The following is a 24,852-nucleotide window of genomic DNA, read 5'->3' as shown; positions in this document are numbered from 1 at the left end:
ACTACAACCTCTAGCAAGGTATATCAAGGACTTCAAAGGTTTCCATACTATATCTAAGTAATACTATTTTTGTCAAAATTTATGCAAAGATGGGTATAAGAAGATCAGTACAGTTATTTACAGCAATGAAAAAACTGGAGTCGAAATGCCCCTATAATTGAGGGCAAACTATTTTTTTCTTGGCGGCAATTAAGTCACTTTAAAAATACACGTTATTACAATGAAATATACTCGTGTTAAAATAAAAAGCAGCATACAAAAATAATCATGGCTGGGCATGGTGTCTCAGGCCTGTAATCCCAACACTTTGGGAGGCCAAGGCAGACAGATCACTTTAGCCCAGGAGTTCAAGACCAGCCTGGGCAACACGGGGAAACCCTATCTCAACAAGAAAAAAATGCAAAAATTAATTGGGTGTGGCAGCACAAGCCTATAGTCCCAGCTACTCTGGAGGCTGAGGTGGGAGGTCGAGGCTGCAGTGAGCCTTAAGTGTGCCACTCCACTACAGCCTAGGCAACAGAGTGAGACCCTGTCTCAAAAAACAATAATCATAATCATCATATAGTTTAGTTTTAATTACCTACTAAGTCTACCACAGCTAGCATAATCTCTGGCATATGGTAAATGTTCAATAAATATTTGTCAACTACATGAATGAACAAAGACAAATTCAATCTCTTTATCGTATATTCCTTGTTTCTCATTTATTTGGGTCCAGTAGCCCAGCTCTATATAGTGGAAAAAAAATGTTTGAAAATATTAATGAAATATTTGTTTTAATCTTTCAAAGCTTCATATGTTTGCTGCCCCCAGAACCTGGGCAACTGAAAATTCTGACTTAGGGTTGCACGTATGTTTGCAACCAAAGATTTATCTGTATCTGCTTAGCTCTAAGAGTTCTCTAGCCAGATTTTGGTAATAGGTAATAAATTTGGTTAATTTTTATTTTTAAATACCATTTCAAAGATAGTATCCCTATTAACCAGTAGAAACTCTCATACTTAGGATTTGATTAAGCTACTATTTAAGGGACTTTTTATCCTTTAGTAAATCCTAAAGATGTGACTAGTAGCCAACAGGTATTTCGAAGATTTGGTTTTAAAATGTTAAATTGTTTTGCCTTTATTTAATTTTCTTCTTGTACAATAACTATACCACACCCTAAAAGAATTCTGAGTGAACTCTGGGAAACCAATGTTGGTTCCCATGTAATAATGGTTTTCAAAACAGTCTTCAGTTATAACAACAATAACTAATATGAATTGAATAATGTACTAACAAGCATTTTATGTAGGTCTCCACCAACTAATGGAGAAATTCTCAGGTATATTCTTAACCCAATAGCTGGCTAAATATTACTTTGAATTAGGTCACTGATTTTTAAATTTTGTTCCATGAGGCACTACATATAGCAGCTCCCAAATCAGGTTAAAAATCACAAATAATTGGGGTGCTTTTCAAAAATGCATTTTCTCAGAATCAATCCAGGCTTAACGAATTTGAAACTCTGAATTTTTTTTTTAATAAAAGGTTCCTATGATGGTAGCGCAACTGGAAATGCTGCCCTAAAAAGGTTCACGGTAACCTCAGACGCCATGCCAGAATGCAACCCCATATGCTTTCCTCAATTTGCAGCAACCAAAGCATTACTGCTTTTATCTATTCCATATAGGGGGACTCAAAGAAAGATTTAGGCTTGGGGAGGGAGTCAAAGAGTCCTTCTTTTTGAACCAATTTACCACAAGATATCATTAAACGTAGCTTCAGATCAATAAACAGTGTTTCTGAGTTGACCTTTAAATATTCTCTGGTAGTCTCACTTCCCCATGATAAAAAAGAAACACAGGAGCTTTATTGTGTTCCACCCAGTCGCAAGGAAACTGGCCTGGATCCCTAACTATAGTTCTGATGAAACTACTATTAAAAACAGGGCTGGAGTCTTTAAATGAAGAGATCTGGCCTACATTCTCTCTAAGAGTTTTGGTTATCACCAGAGGTATGATACTGAACATTGATTGAGTCCTAAAATTAGTATAGTTAGTATAATTCCCATTATTATGAGGAAAAACTACCTTAAACCTAATTTTATTTACTTATTTATTTATGTATTTATTTATTTATTTATTGAGACAGGGTCTTGCTCTGTAGCCCAGGCTGAAGTGTAGTGGTACAATCTCAGCTCACTGCAACCTCCGCCTCCTGGGGTCCAAACGTTTCTCGTGTCTCAGCCTCCCAAGTAGCTAGGATTACAGGTGCAAGCCAACATGCCCGGCTAATTTTTCTATTTTTAGTAGACACAGAGTTTTGCCATGTTGGCCAGGCTGGTCTTGAACTCCTGACCTGAAGTGATCCACCCACCTCGGCCTCCCAAAGTGCTGGGATTATAGGCATGAGCCACCATGCCCAGCTTAAACCTAACTGTAAAAGCCCAAGTACTAGAATACAGAATGATGCTGATTTTGCCACTACCTACTTATATGATTTGAAACAAATATTTTACTTTTCCAGAGTCTGGTCCCTCAGACACCTCCACAAAAACTCTAAGTTTCCCCAGAACAATTAAAAAAGTAAAAGTCCTTCCCAGACATAACTTTATTTACTGCTGAATTCCTAAATACTAGATATGATATAATGGCTATAACTGATATTCATTTGTAAATAATAAGATAGGAGATAAATTCTTATTTAATTCCAATATTCATTTCATCTCCAGTTCTTATGCTACATATCAGGAGCTATTTGCTTTGCTTTCAAAAGAAAACTAGAACCAAAAAGAAATTTATAAAGAGCTAAGTGAAAAAATCTAAATGAAAGCAGTAGACACAATACCTAATTGATCATAATTTGACTCATTCTGTTCCTAAATGGTAAGATACACTTTTTTGTTTGTAGTTCACTGAAAATTATTCCAGAGACATCTGAAACCTCTTTAATATTCTTCTCAGTATGTAAAACTTTTCTAGTCTAGCATCGCATTACCTTATCCACACTATACCTGTCTGAACATTCGGCTCCAGTCATTAGAATAAACATATGCTACAAACATTATTAATGAGATACATATCAAGGGACCCAAGCAAGCTACTAACCACCTGGGGTAATTGCATGGTTCTGTATAAAAACCTTCACAGGCCAGGTGCAGTGGCTCATGCCTATAATCCTAGCACTTTGGGAGGCTGAGGTGGGCAGATCATGAGGTCAGGAGTTCGAGACCAGCCTGGCAAATAGTGAAACCCCCGTCTCCACTAAAAATACAAAAAATGGACAGGTGTGGAGGCACGCGTCTATAGTCCCAGCTACTCAGGAGGCTGAGGCAGGAAAATCACCTGAACCCGGAAGGCAGAGGTTGCAGTGAGCCAAGACCATGCCATTGCACTCCAGCCTGGGTGTCAGAGTGAGACTCCGTCTCTAAATAAATAAATAAATACTGTTACAGCAGCAAATACAGAAGCTGCCTGAACATATTACAGGCATATTACAGTTTATCCACACAACAGCTATTTCTACATGCTATTCACAAGTCACAAAGTGTATTTGTCAGGGCACATATAGTATGACCATACATTGAGCACCCTGCTCTAACATAGGCATAAGAATGATTTTCATGAGAAAAAAAATCTTGTCTTTCAAATGTATACATTTAGTAAATTACATAAAAAATCTTGTCCAAGTACCAATGGCTTAGCATGAACTTACAATTAATGGGAAGAAATCTTACTTCAAAATGTAAAAAAAGCAAATTTTAAAAAATCTTTATATTATATATGCTTCCCTACCTTAAGCTCACTTTTTATACTTTCTTACAAAGAAAGAACACTTAAGATGTAAAGACCGTCTTTTAAGGAGAATGTATTCAGTGATGGGTTGCCAAACTATGGTCCAAAAGCCAAATGTGACCTGCTAATTTGTAAATAAAATTTTATTGAAATACACCCACCAAATTTTATTGAAAGACATCATTTGGTTTATGTAAGATCAGTGGGATATGGCTGCTTTTGTGCTATAATGGCAGAGTATTTGAGACAGAGACCACAAAACCCACAAATAAAATATTTACTATTAGGTCCTTTACAGAGAATGTTTAGAACGAAAAATTAAAGCTGAATTACAGTAAAAAGGGAATCCCCAGACAAGGATCCAGGAAAATAAACCTGTCTATAATTTCCTTCAAGAAATATTCTGCAAATGTATCTCACCTACTTAACAAATGTGTTATAAAAAGCTGAATATAAATTACATTTCCATAAATGCCTAAGTGACTTTTTTTATTCCCTGCAATAATTTTCCTTATAAAGCAAGTCCCAAATTTACCTTTTATAATCAGTTTTTCTTAAAGCAGGATTGCTTGTATATGTGTGTGTATTATATAAATATGTAAGTCAAAGGACACAGATATAAATACAGATATAGATACATATGTAAAAATTGCAACCACAGCACCAACCCTTTTGTTGGTCTGTTACATTATTCCCATAGCCTTACATTTTTCCTACGTCAAGCATAATCTGAATTATTATCTTTTACTTTACTATTTGCTTTACAAGAGTAGTTGTTAAAAACATTTGGTTTTTACCTACTGATTCAATAACAGTTGAAATTAAATTTATAGTACTCAAACTCTCAGCAGAAAGAATTAAAATGCATGAAAATTAATTCTAAAATTTTTACATAGTTCTAAGTCTTCACAACTTTCAATGGATGTTAAATTAATTTATTTTGAAGATTTTATTTAACTGCATTACAAAGTCTACTAATAAACTAAGTACACAGATAAATCCTTATTATAAAATTCTATTTTTTCCCAAAATATCTGTGAAAAAGCAGTATTTTACAATTACAAGACAGTTCAATTCCAACTGTAACTGTAGTAACATTGTATCTCTTCTCCTGGTGTTGCATTTACACTCAAGTAGAACTGACTCCCCCTGCTGGGGAGAGCCATGAAAATAATGAAATAAGAGTGCTCAAGACAAAAGAAATATTAAGAAAAAAGTTTAATGTATTTTAGGAACTGTCAGAAGTTCAACGAGCTCGTTTAAAATAAACTTTGATTCTTCGGCAGCTTTCAACAAAATTGAAGGACAATCTAATCAAGGAGGCATAAAGACATATGAAGCAACTATCAAATGTAATTGTGAATCTTTCATTGAGAATCATTTTGTTTAACTCTGAAAGTGGGGGGAGGGGGCAGAGGGAGTGTTAAATATTTCAATACACCTTCACCAACATTATGGTTAAATAAAATGATTTTATTTTATCAAATGCTTGAAGTCTATTTTCATCGAAATCCCAAAACTGCAGTTTTGGCTGATTTAATCTACACAAAAATGCTTGCTATATAATACTCATTTGACCAACTCTCACTATCAAAACCTCAGCCAAATCGAAAGTCCCACTATCTGACAGGAAGAGTCCAACTTCATTTTTATTCCAAATAAACAAGTTAATAAACATTTATTGCCAATTATCTCACATTTGAATTTCAATGTGAGACAGGCAGGCAGGCAGACACTGACAGATAAAATGCCCTGCCATAACTGTCTCTTGGATGAAATAAGGTACTTTCACTAACTCTTAATAACGTTTTCTTTGCTCTCTTGGAATCTCCCTCAGAAGAGACATTTGTTAACAAAAGCCAAAGGAAAAAAGAGAGGAAATGTTTAAAGGAAAAGTGTCGTCACTTTCAACTTACTCCCACTGCCCTACTCTATACTATACAAAAACTGAGAACATCCCAACCCAATCCAAAATATCTTGTTGCTAAATTCAACAGACACTTTTCACTCCTTAGCTTACTAATTCTCTATAAGATTTAACTTTTCTTTGGAGACATTTTTACTTTCCCTCAGCTTGAATGGCAGATATTTCTCCTGATTTTCACCCACCTCCCTTACTCTCGGTCACCATTGCTTCCTCTACTCAGCAGCCTGTCCATATCCCTGTCTTACTATCACATGCTATTGTCTCCTAAATCTGTACTTTCAATCCACATTCTTCTCCTAAACCCAAGATCCAACTACCTAAATATCCAAAGAATGCTAAGGAAACATGTGCCAGAGGTATATCTAACCTAATTTATTCTGCTATCTTGTTTTCTCAGAAAATAAATTTTATTTACACTTATTTAATCAATTGGGAATTTATCTGGCTATGAGATATGTGCTGAAGGTCTAAATTGAATTTGTGTTAAGCTGTTAATCAATTATCCCCAAATAATTTATTATTAGTTAAATAATTACCTGCAAATTCTATGAGATAGGGACAGTGTCCACACTGCTCACTGCTGTTTCCCCAGAACCTAGCACAGTACCTGACACACAGAGGAATCCAAGAAACAGAAACTATAATTTAGTGAATTACTAAAGTCTTAGGGGTGGGGGATGTAACAAGAAATAATTTTCAGAGCTCAGGAAAAAGTTAAATAAAATTTAAAAATTCAAAAATTCAACAAGTTAAAATATAAACAAGTGCTACGGTTTGAAAATTCATGGTGAAACTTAATCTCCAGTGCAACAGTACTGAGAGATGGAATCTTTAGGAGGTGATTAGACCATGAGGGCTCTGCCCTCGTGCATGGGATTAGGGATCTTACAAAAGGGCTGGTGGTAACTAGCTAGGCCCTTTTGCTCTTCCACTATTTGAGCACATAGCATTCACCCCTTCAGCCATGGGAGGACGCGGCAACAAGGCATCATTTTGGAAGCAAAGAGCAACCTTCACCAGACACTGAACCTGCTAGCACCTTGACTCTGAACTTCCCAGCCTCCAGAACTGTGAAAAATAAATTTCTGTTCTTTATAAATTATCCAATCTGAGGTATTCTGCTATAGCAGCACAAATGAACTAAGATAAGATACTAAGTATGATTAAATGCCTGGAAACTTTTTCTAAAGAAGCTCTCTGATCTTCCCAAAACATTCTTAAGATTTCAGCTCTAGAAGACTGTGTTTTCCTCCATAGAAAAGCAATATAAGAATAGATAATACCACTCAGGTACAGGCTGAGTTGTAGAGAGAAGAACAGGAAGGAGTCCAGACTCTTTACGGGAAAAAAAAAAAAATTGAAGTGCATTTGGGAAGTAGGTGCACAGCACACACTATATAAAACATTTGTAAATCCATGTCCTTCTTTGCAAAGTTAAGTTAGGAGCCTGTGGATCGGAATTAGAGATACTAGGCCTTCCTTTTGACCTCAACTCCTCAACTCCTACCAAAACCATACATTTCTCATCTCAAAAGCCTTCCGTTACTGTAAAAGATACTGCAAAGAAATAACAAAACACTGCTGAATAGTAAATTTAAAATAAGCCTTCTGTATATTAATACCCAGTACACAGGCAAGGTGGTCACTATCAGGATGACATACTTTCAAGTGGATCATCATGACTCAGTTCCAACCTTAGAAGACAGTCTTCACTCAAAATGAATTTACGATATTAATTCTTCACAGCAAAGTAATAATAATAACAATGACAATAAAAGGAGTTTTTAAATATGTAGAAATGCCAGATTGCCTATAATTTAAAAAGTCTTCCAGATTAAAAAAATCAAACCATACAAATATCAGAAGAAATACGAGAAAATTAATTCTTCTTTAATCTCAGTATAAGGAAAGGTTTCTAACTATAAATCAAAATCAAGAGGCAATACAAATTAATAAACTTGCCTTCATAAAAATAATAAAATTTTGTATGGCAAAAAAACAAAATGAACAAAGTCAAAAGACAACAGAAAAGAAACAAGGACAGATAATTCACAAAACAGATAAGTATAGCCCTTAAACATATGAGAGGATGTTCCACTTCATTCATAATTAAAATGAGAATGAAATACCATTTCTCACTAACCAGATTGGTGAAAATTTAAAAATTTGCCAACACATTCTGTTAGCAAGGCTGCGGTGGTACAGGCATTCTCACAAACTGCCTGTGGGAAGACAATCTGGCACTACCCCTTGAAGCAGAAACTCGTGGTATCTAATTAAACTCAATATACACCTAGCCTTCTCAGCAATCCTTCTTTCTAGAAATTGACCTTGAGGTTTGGCTTTCAACAATAGGGGGGGAAAGTCAGCTCAAAGTTATTGACCACAGCATCATTTGTAATTACAAAATACTGGAAACGATCTAAATATCTCCATATAGGAGAGTGGTTGAATAAACTATGCATTCACACAATGAGTACAATGCAGCTGTAAAAAAAGAATGAGGATATCTGTGAAGTGAAATGCAGTGGTTTCTAGAACATACTGTTAAATGGAAAAAGCAAGGTGAAAAGACTAATTCTAAAGTGTATGGTATCTTTCCTGTAAGAAAGGGGAAAAAGAAAAGTGCATCTGCTCATCTGTACAAAAAGAAATGCAAGAAGGGTAAATCAGAAAATGATGAGGCTGGTTACTTAAGGGGGTGGGTAGGAATGGAATGAAAAGATAAGAGAAAGGGAAAGGGTTAAAAGGGAGAGGAGAAAGTAACATTTCTTGGAGTATACACAGAACTACACTGAGTGTACACTTTTAGAATCACAGTAGTGTTTCATACACTCAGAAAAATGAAAAATTAACATCAACAAAGGATGAGGGCAAACTCAGAATATAAGCAGAAACAAATGAAACTAATTGTATTACAAACGAAAACTATCTACACTAAAGGGGTTGGTTGGCAGGAAGATAGAAAATAATTAAGTAACTTTGGAACACAGTATACTTTATATACCCTAAGGCTCTAAAGTCAGACCAACTGTTCACAAACATTACACTCTATTCAAATGGATTTCTCACAGTGGTTTGGGATAGCAATTCCAAAATTACTTTATGTGTATTATAGTAAATATGATGGATAATGAAAACCTAGTGTCTCCCTATCAGAGGGAGGAGTTACAAATAGAAAATGAGAAAAAATTCAATAAATCCTATGGTAGTATGTTAGAACTGGAAGTATCAGTATGAACTCATGATTTTGAAAAAAAAAAAAAAAAGTATGCATGCACATACAGACAGAGACAGATACTGAAATAGATATAGGTGTGTATTTATGTATATACACACACACACACACACACACACACACACATTTCCTAACTCCATCTTCTGAGAGGGCCTAGAAGCAATGGTATCCCGGTACTAATAAGCCCAACTTGTGTGCAGAAATTGGTTTCTAAATACCACTCCTTAGAGAAACAGTTGATTCCAGGGCTGGGGTGAAAAAAGTACAAGATAAGTCTGCAACATCTAGGGGTGCCACAAACAAGAAAGTACTCAAAAAATGAGGGGGAGATGTCAAAAGACAGGACTCACTTGATGGGTCTCTCAATGGTCAAATGAGACATTTGGAGCAATAAAATAATTACTAAGATAGATTATAACCCACAGAATATAATATGTGTCTATGAGTCCACACTGATAGGAATAAAAAAAGAAAGAAAATAAAGAAATGAGAAAGAAGGGAAAGTTCTTCCCAACAGCTGAATTCCACTATTCTACTTAGCAAACATAACAGTGGTAACTGTTTCAGGTAAGAATCATTAAAGAATGTTAAAAATAATGGGGAAAAGTACAGGAAACAGGATATTTACATGATCTCAGAGTATCTCCCTCACAGATTCTTAAGTACAAAGGAAAAATAATAACTTTATCATGGCAGACATGCCTTTATCAATAAATAAATAATAAATAAAGTAATAAACACAAAACAAAAATAAAATAATAAGCAAAAATAACTTTATCAGTCTGGCACACACCAACTAAATCAAGAGATCAAAGTTAACATCATCACTAATAGGACAATTCAACATTATGTGCCTCCTGAAATGACACGCAAATATTACTACTGTGATGTTCTTGCAAGCATGCCCAACTTGAATCATGAGGAAACATCAAACAAACTCAATCTGAGAGACAAGCTACAAGATAACTGGCCAATGCTATTTAAAAGTGTCAAAGTCATGAAAGAAAGCCTAAAGAATTATTGCAGAAAAAAGAAGAGACATGGCAACCTAATGAAACACGTGATCCTAGATTGGGTCCTGGACCAGAAACAGGACATAATATTGACACTTTTAGTGAAATCTGAATAACATCAATAATCAACACATCAGTGTTAATGTCTTGATTTTGGCCATTGTGCTGTAATAGTATAAGATGTCAACATTTGGGGAATCTGGTTAAGGGCACATGGAAATTCTTTGTACTATTTTGGAAGACTTTCTAAGTCTGACATAATTCCAAATTAGAAGATTTTTTTAAATGTTTAATTATTAGAGATCAACAACTGCAACCAAAAGTACTCAGAACTATAAAAACTAAAGACACCTCATTTTTAAAAGTATGAGTTTATTGAAATACACGAAACACAATTCTTCCATCAAACAAACTTTCATTTCATTTGTTTCTGAGACTACAGTAGCTTAGTCTCCATCAATTCACCTATTACAACTAATATAAATTTCTCACTGTTTAATTTTCAATAATTTTTGTATTTCTGTTTTATTACCCAGCTTTACACTTCAGAAATATTCCCTATTCTACAATGTTTTAGAATCCATTCGAGTTTCCTGTCAAAAGCACTCTAGGCAGGGTTCAATGGCTCACACCTATAATCCCAGTACTTCAGGAGGCCAACAGGGGAGAATCACTTGAGGCCAGGAGTTTGAGACCATCTTGGGTGACATAGCAAAACACAATTTCTTTTTTTTTTTTTTTTTTTTTTAAAGTCACTCTACTTACTGTTATCTCCAGGCCTTCAGGCCTTGGTCAGGCTAATGCAAAATTCTTATACAGTACCTTTTACTGTTAACTATATCCAGGTTTCCTATTACACTCAATTTCAGAGGTCCTTGGTTTAAATATTGTTAATAGATACAACAAATTGTCATTAAATTATGAAATAAGGATAATAAAAAGAAATCCTACACTCTATCCTGACATAGTTTTAATGACAATGGAGTCCAGGGTTCATAGCTATTAATCAGCTATTCTGATTTCATAGCCTCCAAGACCATTCTACAGCCTCCTCAGGCTCTTTTCACCTTATTCACAGAAAGTCCCTCTTCCATGCTATTGGACTTAAATCCTACTGTGCAAAAGACAGATTTTACACTGGTCCAGAAATACCTTGCAAATTTTTTTCTCTCCCAGAATAAAGTATCCTAAAACAGAGTAGGTATTCAATAAATACTCGGGGGTTTTCCTTTTGTGTTTGGTGGAGCCTGGTTCTAGGAGAAATTAGATATTTCCATTACCAATCAAAAACACCTTAACCAATTATTTCATAAAAAATTACTTTAGCCAATCATCTAACGGTCTAACAATACCAAGACACAGAGAAAGGGGTATACAACTACAGAAGAGAAACAAAATCCATAAAAGTTTGATGGCAGAAGCTACAGACAAATTTTGCAGGCTTTATTATTTTGCCCAAAGCTTACCATGATACTGTGAAGAAAGCAATGCAGAAAGTAAAGAGTATCTAAGGCCAGGCGTGGTGGCTTCCCAACACTTTGGGAAGCCAAGGCGGGAGGATCACTATAGCCCAGAAGCTCAAGACCAGCCTGGACAACATGGCAAGATCGCATCTCTACAGAAAATTTTAAAAATTAGCTGGGCATAGTGGCACATGTCTGTCATCCCAGCTACTTTGGAGACTGAGGTGGGAGGATGACTTGAGCCCAGGAGGTCAAGGTTGCAGTGAGCAGTCATTGTGCCACTGCTCTCTAGCCTAGGCAACAGAGTGAGGACCTTATCTCAAAATAATAAAATAAAATAAATTTTAACAGAAAAAAAAGGGAGGGATTGCATTGGGAGTTATACCTGATGTAAATGACGAGTTGATGGGTGCAGCACACCAACATGGCACAAGTATACATATGTAACAAACCTGCACGTTATGCACATGTACCCTAGAACTTAAAGTATAATAATAATAATAAAGAAAAAAAAGAGTACCTAAAATATGAAACTCCTAAGAGGTTAGATTTATGCCTCAATCCCAAATACCCAGTTTATTTTGTAGTGTAAAGCCTAGAGATAGACACCCTGACCTCACATTTTCCACTCATTCTCCACCCAAAGAAGCAGGTAATAAACCCATTTGTTAAGACGTTTTTAGGTATCTATTAAAATATATGTCTCAACAGTATCCTTAACATCCTTACTACCAATTTAATAGATTCTGAACATAATCTAACCCAACGTATTAAATATAGTTTTAATATTCTGAAAATAAGCAGAGAGGCTAATTTTCATTCATCCGTCAAAAACACATATCCACAGGGAAGGGTGCACAGTGGGTAAAAGATCCAAATTATCGGGCCGGGCGCGGTGGCTCAAGCCTGTAATCCCAGCACTTTGGGAGGCCGAGACGGGCGGATCACGAGGTCAGGGGATCGAGACCATCCTGGCTAACACTGTGAAACCCCGTCTCTACTAAAAAATACAAAAAACTAGCCGGGCGAGGTGGCGGGCGCCTGTAGTCCCAGCTACTCGGGAGGCTGAGGCAGGAGAATGGCGTGAACCCGGGAGGCGGAGCTTGCAGTGAGCTGAGATCTGGCCACTGCACTCCAGCCTGGGCGACAGAGCGAGACTCCGTCTCAAAAAAAAAAAAAAAAAAAAAAAGATCCAAATTATCTGTATATTGATCTATATCTGTCTTTGTATAACTACTGCAAGCACACAAGGCACATTTTTTCATTTCTACGCTGTTTCAATTTTGCATTATGCATTATTATTAATTTTTAAGGCTAGTTCATTATGAAAATTCAAAATAATATGAACAAATAAACATATACATATCAAATACTTGTTATTTAACTACTTGAATTAGTACACAAAGCATTAATAATAAAAACCATAGGCCAGGCATGGTGGCTCACACCTGTAATCCCAGCACTTTGGGAGACCAAGGCAGGCGGATCACCTGAAGTGGGGAGTTCGAGACCAGCCTGACCAACATGGGGAAATCCTGTCCTACTAAAAATACAAAATAAGCCGGGCGTGGTGGCACATGCCTATAAACCCAGCTACTTGGGAGCCTGAGGCAGGAGAATCGCTTGAACCTGGGAGGTGGAGGTTGCAATGAGCCGCGATTGCGCCATTGCACTTCAGCCTGGGCAACAAGAGTGAAACCCCGTCTCAAAAAATAATAACAATAAAAACCATAACTGCCATATAACCCAGAGAAAAAGGTCAATAGCATAATGATGGTAGTGATCATCTCTAGGTGGTAAAATTTCCTTTTATTTTCTTCTTTTTTTAATGTTATTTTCTGAATTTTGTTAAATGAACCTCTTGGCTATAAAATATCCTTAAAAAGCTAAAAAATGCTAAACTAAGGGGAAAAGTTGTTTCCAACAGAGGCAGACAATTAAAATGAATGAAAATATTTTTACATATTCCCAATAAAAATAAAATATAATAAAATACTTAAACATTCTAGAAAGCATATCAGGTTAAAATATCATTACAGTCACCTAATATTGAAAATGAGTTATATCTGCTCCACTTCTTGTCTCCATATATATCTTTTAAGGTAACTATATGTTAGATGGAGATGGAGATGGCGTGATACAATGAGTATGACTGCCACTTAAGACCTTCCAAAACTCATAAAAATTAAATAGAATCTGTCATCTTCAAAATAACATTTAAAAGCTAACATATATATACTTCTAGTTATTCTAAAACATTTTAATATGAAATAATGACTTCTATATTAATATGTTAAAATAACTATTTCAACTATTTATAACATCTGCTGAATGAATACACACATATAGCAAAACTCTAATGGATCCAAAAAATATGGATTACAAAAGAAAAAAGTAAAATGCTGCTGAGGAAGAATAAAATCTCTACTAATATCTTGACCAGCCTAGGCAACATAAGGAGACCTCATCCTTACAACAACTTTAAAAATTAACCAGGCAGGGTGGCACATTCCCATAATCCCAGCTACTCAGGATGCTGAACTACTACTCAGGAGACTGAGGTGGGAGGATTGCTTGAGCCCAGGAGTTCAAGGCCGCAATGAGCCTTGATCGTGCCACTGCACTCCAGCCTGGGTGACAGAGCAAGACGTTGTCTCAAATTTTAAAAATCTTAAAACTTAGAAATATAAGATTTGAAATTAAGCTTTGTTGTAATAATGCAATAACCTTACGAGTATATAAAGAGAATAAGGCAAATTATTCAAAGAAGTAAAATACAGAATGAATCAGAGAGAGTTCATCATTTTTAGATTATAAACTGGCAATTTTTCTATTAACTTTAACATGTCCAATATCATTAAAAAACAAGGTAGTGGGCAGCAGACATACCAAAAACTGTATCATTAAGAGAAAAACACTTTCAAACTTAACATCTGATTATAGATTTATATTAAACCAGCTACGCTCGGAAATCAAAAATTTAGCAGAATGAGAGATAACTGTACTATACAGCTTAGAATACTAGCAAAACAAAAAACACATAATTTTTTGAAACATTTATTGTTCTGTTCACATCAGAAATCCACACTCTGAAGAGTGTAAACTTTCCTAACAACAAAGCAATATTCTTCAAGCATTAAGGTTATTTGTATGATTTTTTTAGAAGTCTAACTTACCGAGTACCATCTGCTTTCCAGCTTACTTTATATGGTTTCAGGTCTAAAAGTTTAATATTTTGCTTGTCCATGGAAACAGGCTGTGCTCCAGGGAATCCAGACCTTAAAGAAGAACATGGTATTACTATTGTGGCTGGTATTCATACAAAGCAATACATGTCTTAAACCAATCTCAAATGAATCACACATTTATCACAAGGTTCTCTCTATCATGAGATTAATGTCAACTGGAATAACATCTGCTTTCACAAAAATACTAATAAAAGATTATCATTTTCTTGACATTTTAGAATACTAGTTAACAGAGTTCTAAATTACCACTGCTATAGTATAATCACTGAGCTAATTTTAAAATATTAGTATACATTATCTAAATAGTAAAGCAGGTATGTTTACAAGTCTTGTACTTCAGGAAGAAGTTTAAATCTTGGCTTTATTACCTTACATAATATTCTAGACCCCATATTTCTCCAACATGACACTGCCAACTTGACATAAAGGCAAGGTTGGCAACTTTCTCCTCGAAAGATACCCAAAAGTGACAAAGCAGGAGAAATGCAGGTCAAGATTAAGGTTCAACACAACATTAAAACCAAGGGTGTAGGTCAAGATTAAAGTTTAACACAACTTTAAAACCGATCTTATTTCTTCATTATTTTCATATTTTAGTTAAAACTACTACTAGATGATTTATCTGGTATTCATCTAACAGTAATAAAAGTTATTTCCATTAGGAATTTATATTAGGAATTTTTAGCAATAATCCTTTTTCATTACATTCAACCATATTACAATTCTCTGCCACAGATACCAATGACCAGCAGAAATAACCACAGACCAAGACCTGAGAGCAACAGGTAAGAGCAATGTATGCTCTCCTGAATCCACTATGACACGTCTGAAAGATATTTTCAAGTCGTGGCAGGGAATGCCACGACTTAAATATATTTAAAGCTGACTTTCCTAGACTTCTGATTACAGAAAAACTGGAAAATGAGGCAGATCAAAATTTCACCTCTTCCCTCTTAACAAACTGAGACTAGCTCAAACATTAATCAGTAGCAGTAGAGTCAAAGACATGAAACAAATACTAGTCAGTGAAAACAATTTTCTATTACTTTAGGAAAATATGTGAGTCATCTAATTTTGACTCAACTGTCTGGTTATTGCATTGATTCTCTTGAAAGAAACCTGACACCTTTAAAGTATTCTATTGCAAACATACTAACTTCAAGGAGCCAAGAAGATATGCCAATGCTTCTACTAATTTTAAGTGTTGCAAAGTAAGAGTAAATTTTATTTAAAATTTTAAAATATTTATTACCCTTCCCAGCCACAGAATTGATGACACTTCTGCTGTACCTCTCCTAACTTTGGTTGTGTTGTTACTTGAGTTACACCTTTAACAGTAACACCTTCCAAGAAAATAGCGCCCTTTAAAAAAAAAAAAGGAAAAACAAGAAAAAGAAAAATATTTTATTAGAGTTCAACTTCATTTACAAAGAAGTGACTGAGAGATAAATTAGTTTGTTTTCACAAATCTTAGCAAGTCAATATATCTAACAGAAATGGTCTGCTGTATAAACTCCTCCAGGATTGTACACTAGTTTTCCTAAATCCAGCATATAGTTTTCTTCAATATACATATGTACTCTACAGGCACTTCTCAAATCATAACAGTAATAATAATTTATCTACCATTTACTGAGAGCCAAGCAGAATGTCTGGCATCTTGCAAATATTCTCTCTAATCCTTACAACACTGAAAAAATAGACTGTATTATATTTATTTCAGAGATGAGTAAATAAGGCATAAAGATTTTACATAAATCAACTGGTAAAAGATAGAATTTGAACAGGCCTACACTATACCAGTCACCAATGGAGAGAAGGGAGAAGGAGTTGTGTTATTATGAGTGAAGTATGGACTTTAAGGGGATAAACACCAAAACCTCTACCTTTGTAAACCAGAGTAAGAGCATAAGGCAAAGTGGCTAAGCCACAGTCATTGAATATATTAACATATTAATAGAACAAAATATTACTCATCATGGAACTTTTAATCTAAATTTTTTAACTCAGAACTACATATTTTGAAATATCACAGCGAAGTAAAGCAGATGGAGAATATCAAACAAATAAGGAACACTTCTGGAAATTTTAAAACCTAAAAAAAATAGTCTAGATGTATGCTGCAGTTTTTTTCAGGTCCAGAAAAGGGCTGCCATCAGTCTTAAGAAAAACCTATAAAACAATTCTAGCTGTTAATGTAATTAGGGAATAAAAATTTAGTCTACAAGCTACAACGTTCAGCCGTCTGGCAAAGACTTGGCAACCTGAGCCACTTAAGAGAAGACAAAAAGAACACTTAATATTTCACCCGCATACATTCCTGTCAAATCTAGAAGAATCCTGAATCCTTCCAGCAAACACTAGTCCTACTGTTTGTCCCTAATTTTGAATCACTTTTTGTACTTATCTGTCTTCTACTTTGCTTTCCTTAAATAATCATAATTTAGGAACTTCATAAGCCAAAGGACCAAGGAGTACCATCCCTCTCCTATTATACCATTACTTCTCTGTACTAGTCAATGGCTTTTCTGTTTAAAACCATTTCTATCATTAAGTACAACAGCTAAAGAAAAAAAAAAGAGTATTTTGAAACGAAAGCTCAGATAGATGAGGTTTGTAACATATTTACTTACTGACTGCTCAGATAATTTCAATATCCTTATAAAATTATATCTTATGCTAACTAAAAAGAGAACACTTCTTTTTAGAGAGTTCAATATTAAGCATCTTAATTCTGATGGTATTAACAGCATGAAATGTTCTTTTTAAGTTTTACACGAAGAAAGTATCTAGCTTCATTTATCAACATGGATTTCCTATGCAAAGTTAAGAAATTTACATTAACTTCTGAAATGGGCAAAATAAAAGCAAAGGCCAGATTAACCTAAGTTACTACTAAAAACACAAACACTATTTCTTTTTTTAACAAACTATAAAAAGGACTAATGCATAGAAAATATGATCAACATTCAACCAAGCACTTTCCCACAATATTACCATAGAAATATTTTAATAACATTTCTATAGGGTTGAATAACCTGAATATTTTTAATTTAACAGAGCCAATAAATACTGAGCATCAGTACAGATCTAACAACTACTGAGGTTGGTTATAAAAGTTAACCCCAATCATCCAGTAAATGGCTGTCATGCATTTATTTTTCTTCTTCCTTAATCTTTCCTACCATGCATCAACTTCTTTTTTAACTTCCTCTATTTTCTTCCACAACAAGTAAGTAAAAAGAAAGGTAGAAGTTAAGTCCAATGAAAAAAAGCATGATACACTCCATACACAAATCATCCTTGGTAACTTTAGGTTAACATAATTTGCTATTTAATGTTACCACAATAGTTCTCTGACAAAATACCATTTTTATATTATTCAAGATTATGTAATAACTCCAAGAAAGATCACTAATTTTTTTTTTTTTATTTATTTCTAGATGTAGTTTGTTTAACGTAAGTCAATTCTGGTTATTTCTACTTAGAGCTGAAAGCAACCTGAAAATAGCTATCTTGGTTTTCATGTTAGAGATCTAGAAACTGTTCCAACATTCTAAATGTACAAAAGATCTAACAGGGGAGAAAATAAAATCCTTCAAACAAGATTTGCACATGCTGATACTGCTCATTATTTCATTATACCAGTCCTTCCAAATCTTGAATTTGCATTTCTAACTAGTGTTAGAAAATCTTGTATTTCCCTCCTTGGGAAATATGGTAAGCATTAGCCATGACATATTCCTGAAGCTAAATCTAAGGGCATCACCTCTCACAAACAAGAGATCAAGATGCTTTTCATATGTATTTTATTTAAAAAATCCAGAATGGATAAAAGAGAACAATCATCCAGGATGTAGGTGCCAGACACAGGATAGAAAGTAGCTAGAAAAGTATGCCTTAGGGAAGTTAAGGGCCTAGCCTCATTCCTACCTTGTTTTAATAGCTGTACCTAACATATATAGCTTAGTTTTCCATTGCTGTAGCTTCCTCTGCCCCATTTACAAACATGGCACAGCCAGCATGCCTTGCAAGGCCTGAGTTGAAGGACCCCATGTACACACAGGCCAGTAGAGCAGTACTAGGCTAACTAGAAGGATCTCATCCCCATTATGTGATCTCATTCCAAGTCTATGGCTGACAACCTTCATTGTTACGTATGAGATGGTTTCACTCCTTGAAAACATGGCCACTTCAGCATTAAATAGTTAAATCTTTATAATGGAAAGATCACTAATTCTAAACAGTGGCCAGATGTGGTGACTCATTCCAGTAATCCCAGGCTGAGTCAGAAGGACTGCTTGAGCCCCAGAGTTCAAGACCAGCCTAGGCAACATAGTGAGACCCATCTCTATTTATAAAAATTAAAAATAAATAATTAATTTTAAAAATAAATTATAAATAGTAATGTCTTAGGTCTGGAATTATTACGTACATACTATAATTAAGTATTAAAGTCACTGGCATTTATTTTCACTTTTCAACAAATTATTTCTATTTGTGAAAATAAAAAAATCAAAAGTTAAAAAAGTATGTTTATAGAAATATATTTCATAAACAGAGTCAACTAGCCTTAAAATTAAAATCTGCATGGCTATCACAACAGAAATGAGTGATCCTTTAGACAGAAATTTAGTAATTACAGAAGATGGGGGCAATTTATGTGACAGAGAGCTGTGTGTGTGTGTGTGTATGTGTGTGTGTACAGAGAAAATGTATACAAGTATATATGTACAAGCAGCATATTTTCATAATGAGGAAAATACATTCATTGTCGTATTCAAAGAAATGATTTCAGACATCAGTTCAAGGAGCAAGCAACACACATGTAAGTCATACTCTTGCAACTCAGTAATGCATGTACTCAAAAGATGAATAAAGAAGGTGTCTTAGGAATGTAGGGGGCCAAGCACAGAACAGGACATGTACCACAGTTACAAACCCAAAGAGAACCATCAAAAGTAACTACAAGGAGTCCATTACTTGAATATATAGTTACATCAATATAAGAATCAGAAAAGACTGTGCTTGACAAAAATAAAGTCTCAAACCAAAAATACCTTCATTATGTCAAGAGATGTGATCTACAAAATAATTAGTCATTCTTAGATTGCCTCTGTCAACTATCTTCAACCTCAGATGAAAATAAAAGAAAAATGAAAGCTTTTCCAACCATAAATGTAATAAGTAATTATATCTACGCTTCTCATCCCTGTCAACCATAGGTCAACTACTGGTGACACCATCCACAATTCAACTCTCCAGTCCCCTTTCTTCTCTGATGATTTTGTACTCACTGCTTTAAAGCCCCTTTTCCTTGGTTCATCTTATCAATAATCACCTTCCCAAAGGGTTCCAATGTAAACCCTGGAATTCCTTTTTCATAAATAACCTTCCCCTATCATCTCAACCATTTTTCTTGAACACCCGTACCCTGTGTCTCAACTAAAAGCTAGCTCTCCCCAGAGAGACCATTTCATCTTAAAGCTACTTATTCTCCTACTGCCCAAGATCCATGGCAGTAATTTAAACTAGTATTCTACCTCCTTGTTGCTTTTCTAATGTCTTTCAAAAGCCCCTCTTCCGTTTACACTAATTCCTTTCAGCTATACCACTCAGCTGTAGTAAAGCAGAAATCCACTGTGGGTGCTGGCATAATAACTCTCTTTAAGAGCTGCCCTCCCCACCCACAAAGATGAGGCCTAATGGCCATTTTACATGACATTACAAGATAACATACTACTCCAGCCAAAGTTGATGGGAGCACAAATAACCCTAACTCAATCTGAAGCCATCAGATTCTCTCTCCTGGTAATTTGGAATTGGGATTCAGAGACAAGCAGTTAGTCTCTGCATGTGGCTAAAATTATTACAGGCTACCTTAGAAGCTTTGAGACAGTTAACAATCTCCCAGGAAAATGAGAAATCAGGAAGAGCCTGTCTTGAGAGACAGAGCCATTGAGAAGACTGATACAAATAAAGGTACAAAAGCAGAGGTGAGATATTAAGAAGAAATAGCAGAAACTAGGTTCTAAATAACTTTCCAGGTCCAGGTTCCAATGTTGTCCTAAAATCTGGCATATTAAAGTGCCTGAGTTCCACCAATTTACTCATGAATAAGTACTCTTAATATTTAAGCTAAAGTTATTTTCTGCTACTTACAGTCAGAGAGTCTAAAATAGTAAAACCCTCTGTCTTTTGTGTATTGAAAGATATTGCCCTACATTCATCAAAAAAAAGTTGGTCTTTCTCACTGTTCTAACTTCTATAATATTGGTAACATCAACATCCACTGAAATAACTTGACCTATCGTACAACCTTTACAGTTCAGTCATCTCATTTTCAATGACCCTCATCTTTGTCCAACTGGAACATCCTGCTCCATGGCCATACCACAATCATTTCAAACCACTCTACCTTTTGATTCAATTCAACTCACATTGACTGAGTGCCGACAGCATTCTAAAACCAACATGTTGCTCTAACTTTTATAAACTCTTTTACTGTCACTATGCCCACTTTTCAATTTCACCAAGACTAACAGTCCCTTCATTTCTCCTTCACACATTCTAACGGCACCTCATCCTGACCTTACTTCCTATTCAGCCGAGAACCTATGGCTGATTACTTCAATTATTTTTCCCCCCGATAACCTCAGTGCCCCTTACCTCTTGTTCTTCATCACACCCAAACTAAATTTCTCCAGCCTTGAGTCAACCTACTGTTAGTCTTTTCCACTCCCACACATAGGCAGCTGAAACTTATTGAGGAAAAAATCACAATCTCAATTACATCTCCAGCACTAAGAAAGATATTTCCCTCCTACTGCTGAAGACCTATTACTCCAAAAACTACACGTGACCTCCATTCCCTTACATCTCCTCAGAGGTTGCTCTATCATTATTCCCTAAATCTTTACTTTCAGCTTCATTGACTTCACTAGCTCCTTATCCACACTCATAAATACGCTTGAATTTATTCCATATTAAAAAGTCTTTTCTGGCTATGTCTGCATCAATTACTCTTCTCCTTTTTTTATCATAACCAAGCCACTTGAATGAATAGTTTACAGTAGTGTGCAGAAAAGGGTTAACCTAACACTAGTACTTGCAAAGTTGGCTCCTGAATGGCACCTGAGAACTTGACTTTCAGAGTGTTCTCAGTCAGCTGATAAGGATGACTCACCAAACCTAGATTATTTGTGCCAACAATACAGTTAATGCTGAATAAATTTTTTTTCCTCCTGGGATCCTGGAATTTTGGTACATGCTAAGCAGAGAGTGCCCACGTGACTGGCCATCAATAAAAATCTTGAGCAGTAAGAGTTTAATGAGCTTCCGCAGGCAGAAACATCACAAACACATTGCTACAGGAAGAGTGAGCTCAGGATGACCCCTCATGAGAAAGAGAGAGCATAGGAAAGCCGGCACATTAACTCCCCCCAGACTCTACTTGTCTTTGTCTCTTATGATCCAGTTGTATATCCTTAGTACATTGCTGTATAAATCTCAGTTATGAGTACAACCATATGCTGAGTCCTGAGTTATTCTAGTAAATCTCCAAAAGTGAGGGTGGTACAGGGAACCCCTAACACAACTCTGTCTCCACTTTCTCGCCTTCCATTAGCTTCTTAAAATTACCAGTCTGACCCAGCCCTACTGCACCACAGAAAATAATCCTCAGATAAATACTTTCTGTCCTTATTGAATTTTGTCCTCTCTGTTAAATCATACTGTTAAATTGCTCCCTTTATGTTAATTCTCAACTATTTCTCATATTTTACATTTCTTTTGTCTTTTCATGCTGCATGCTGGATTTCTTAGCTAGATCCTCTAGCTTGATAATTTCATTCTGCTACTCATCCCACATATTAAGTGGTTTTTTAATCTTCTCACTTCCAAGATCTCTAATTTGTTCCTCTTCTTAATAGCCTGCTATTATTTTATGGATTGACAGCCTCTCTTGTCTTCTAAAGAAAGGTTCCATTTGCTTTCTCAAATAGAAAAACTAAATTTTTCCTTTCTTAGTATATATAGTATTACTTTTATATAGTATTTAATTTTTACAATATATAATTTTTAGTATATATACTAAGTGTGTGTGTGTATACATATATATATATATATTCCCAGTATATATTCTTCTACACTAAGTTATTCTTCCATACTAAGTTTTCTGTGCATATGCACAGAAATAACCAAAAAGTAGAGAGCAACTGGCTTGGGAATGAAGAAATATTTTGCCGTTTAACTCTATATACTCCTAGATGTTTGCATTTATATTTTACAAAAAAAAAAAAAAAAAACTAATCTTTAAGACATCTGTGTATGTTTTAAAAGTAAATAAATACATAGGGAAAAATTATTCTAAGAAGACAAACATACCATTGGTAGTATGAAAGTTGAAGGATAAGTTGTTTCTTTCATTTTCAAACTTTCTTTAATAAACTAAAGATTAATGTTCTTTAATCTTTAATATATTACTTATGAGTAAAATATTTAATAATTTTAGGATTTACTAATTAAGGTTTGAAAAAAGAAAAAACTACCAAAATGCTATATAAGGATTTAGAATTTTTTTTTCCCCTAATTCAGCCTTTGGAGGTATAAGCACAAATATTCTCAAAAATCACCATCTCATAACAGAAATCAAGCCTAACTACTTTCTCCAAAAGGAGAGAAAGGAGGTTTGTGTGTTGTTTTTTTGTTTTTTTTTTTTTTCTTTTGAGACAGCCTATCACTCTGTCACCTAGGTTGAAGTGCAGGTGAATGTAGTGGTATGATCACGGCTCACTGCAGCCTCAACCTCCCAGGCTCAAGCAATCCACCCACCTCAGCCTCATAAGTAACTGAGACTACAAGCGCACACCACCACACCTGGCTAATTTTTTTAATTTTTTGTAGATACGAGGTCTCACTACATTGCCCAAGCTAGTCTCAAACTCCTGAGCTCAAGCAATCCTTCCACCTCAGCCTCCCAAAGTGCTCAGATTGCAGGTGTGAGCCACCGCACCCAGCCTAATTACACTAATTTTGTAGCCACACACAAAAAAAAAGGTGGACAATGTTAAAGAATTCATTTGAAGACCTCAGAGAATTAGAAAGGCAATAAGGACTTGAAGGGCCAAAAACTCAAGACGAAAGGGGAGCCCAGAGAGCTGAACTAGACATCTTCTACAGCTTTTCCCTTATACTACTCTCCTCAAGAGGCACTGTTTCAAAAATGGTAGCTAAGACAGTAAGAAGCTAAAGAGAAATTTCAACAATATCACAGGAATGGGAAATAAAAGCTGGAGTTACAGGCCATCAAGTAGGAGAAGTCCTGTTTAATTCCCCACACTTTTAGTTAAGATCCTCAAAGGCTATAGGAATAAGAGCAGAGCAAAAATAGACCAGTGCCTCAAAACTAAAGTCTAGTTTCTAACAGCTCAATCCTTAATTAAGATATCCTGCTAATTCTCTGTAGGAGCAAAAGTAAATCCTCTCTAAAGAAAGATAACATGACCAGAGCCTCAAATTATTTCCATAATTTTTCATAAACAATTGTTTCATAAACAAACATACTCAAGTATGCAACAAAAAAAAAAACTATAATTGACTAGATATCAAAAGGACATGAGAAGAAAAACTTTTAAAAACATCCACAGGAGACCCACATATTAGCTTTATTTTTTATCTCACTTTTAAAAAACTGGTTTTAATATTTTCAAAAACTGAAATGACAAGGTGATGAATTCCAGCAGAGAACTGAAAATCATTTTTTAAAAAATCAAATGGAAATTCCAGTAGTGAAAGTAAAATAACTAAAACTAAGTAGTCAATGGATGAGTTTAACAGCAGCTTAGACAAAGCTTAATGAGAACATTAGTAAACACCAAGATAGGTCAGAAGAAAATATCTAAAGAAGGCTGACGCCTGTAATCCCAGCACTTTGGGAGGCTGAGGCAGGTGGATCACCTGAGGTCAAGAGATCCACACAAGCCTGGCCAACATGGTGAAACTCTGTCTCTACTAAAAATACAAGAATTAGCCAGGCGTGGTGGCATGCGCCAGTAGTCCCAGCTACTCAGGAGGCTGAGGCAGTAGAATCGCTTGAACCCGGGAGGCAGAGGTTGCAATGAGCTGAGATTGCACCACTGCACTCCAGCTCGGGCCACAGAAGGAGACTCTGTCTCAAAAAAAAAAAA

The 24,852-nt window shown here is 35.3% G+C and overlaps 1 protein-coding gene across 2 annotated transcripts in view; it reads right to left on the bottom strand.

The window, feature by feature from the left end:
* Positions 1–24,852, bottom strand: part of RNGTT (RNA guanylyltransferase and 5'-phosphatase) — a 347,371-nt gene that overhangs the window by 264,861 nt on the left and 57,658 nt on the right. For both annotated transcript variants that reach the window (XR_002730197.1, XM_023205265.1), the window contains exons 7-8: positions 15,918–16,027; positions 14,594–14,695 (exon numbers count right to left, since the gene is read on the bottom strand). Coding sequence is in view for 1 of the 2 variants with exons in the window: in XM_023205265.1 (XP_023061033.1) it covers positions 14,594–14,695; positions 15,918–16,027 (212 nt within the window). In the remaining variant the exon portion in view is untranslated. The remainder of the gene's footprint in view (positions 1–14,593; positions 14,696–15,917; positions 16,028–24,852) is intronic.

The sequence above is a fragment of the Piliocolobus tephrosceles genome, chromosome 5 (assembly GCF_002776525.5).
Source record: "Piliocolobus tephrosceles isolate RC106 chromosome 5, ASM277652v3, whole genome shotgun sequence".
NCBI classification, from domain to species: Eukaryota; Metazoa; Chordata; class Mammalia; order Primates; family Cercopithecidae; genus Piliocolobus; species Piliocolobus tephrosceles.
Note: the sequence above shows the minus strand (reverse complement) of the source record. Positions and strands in the feature narration are given on the sequence as shown.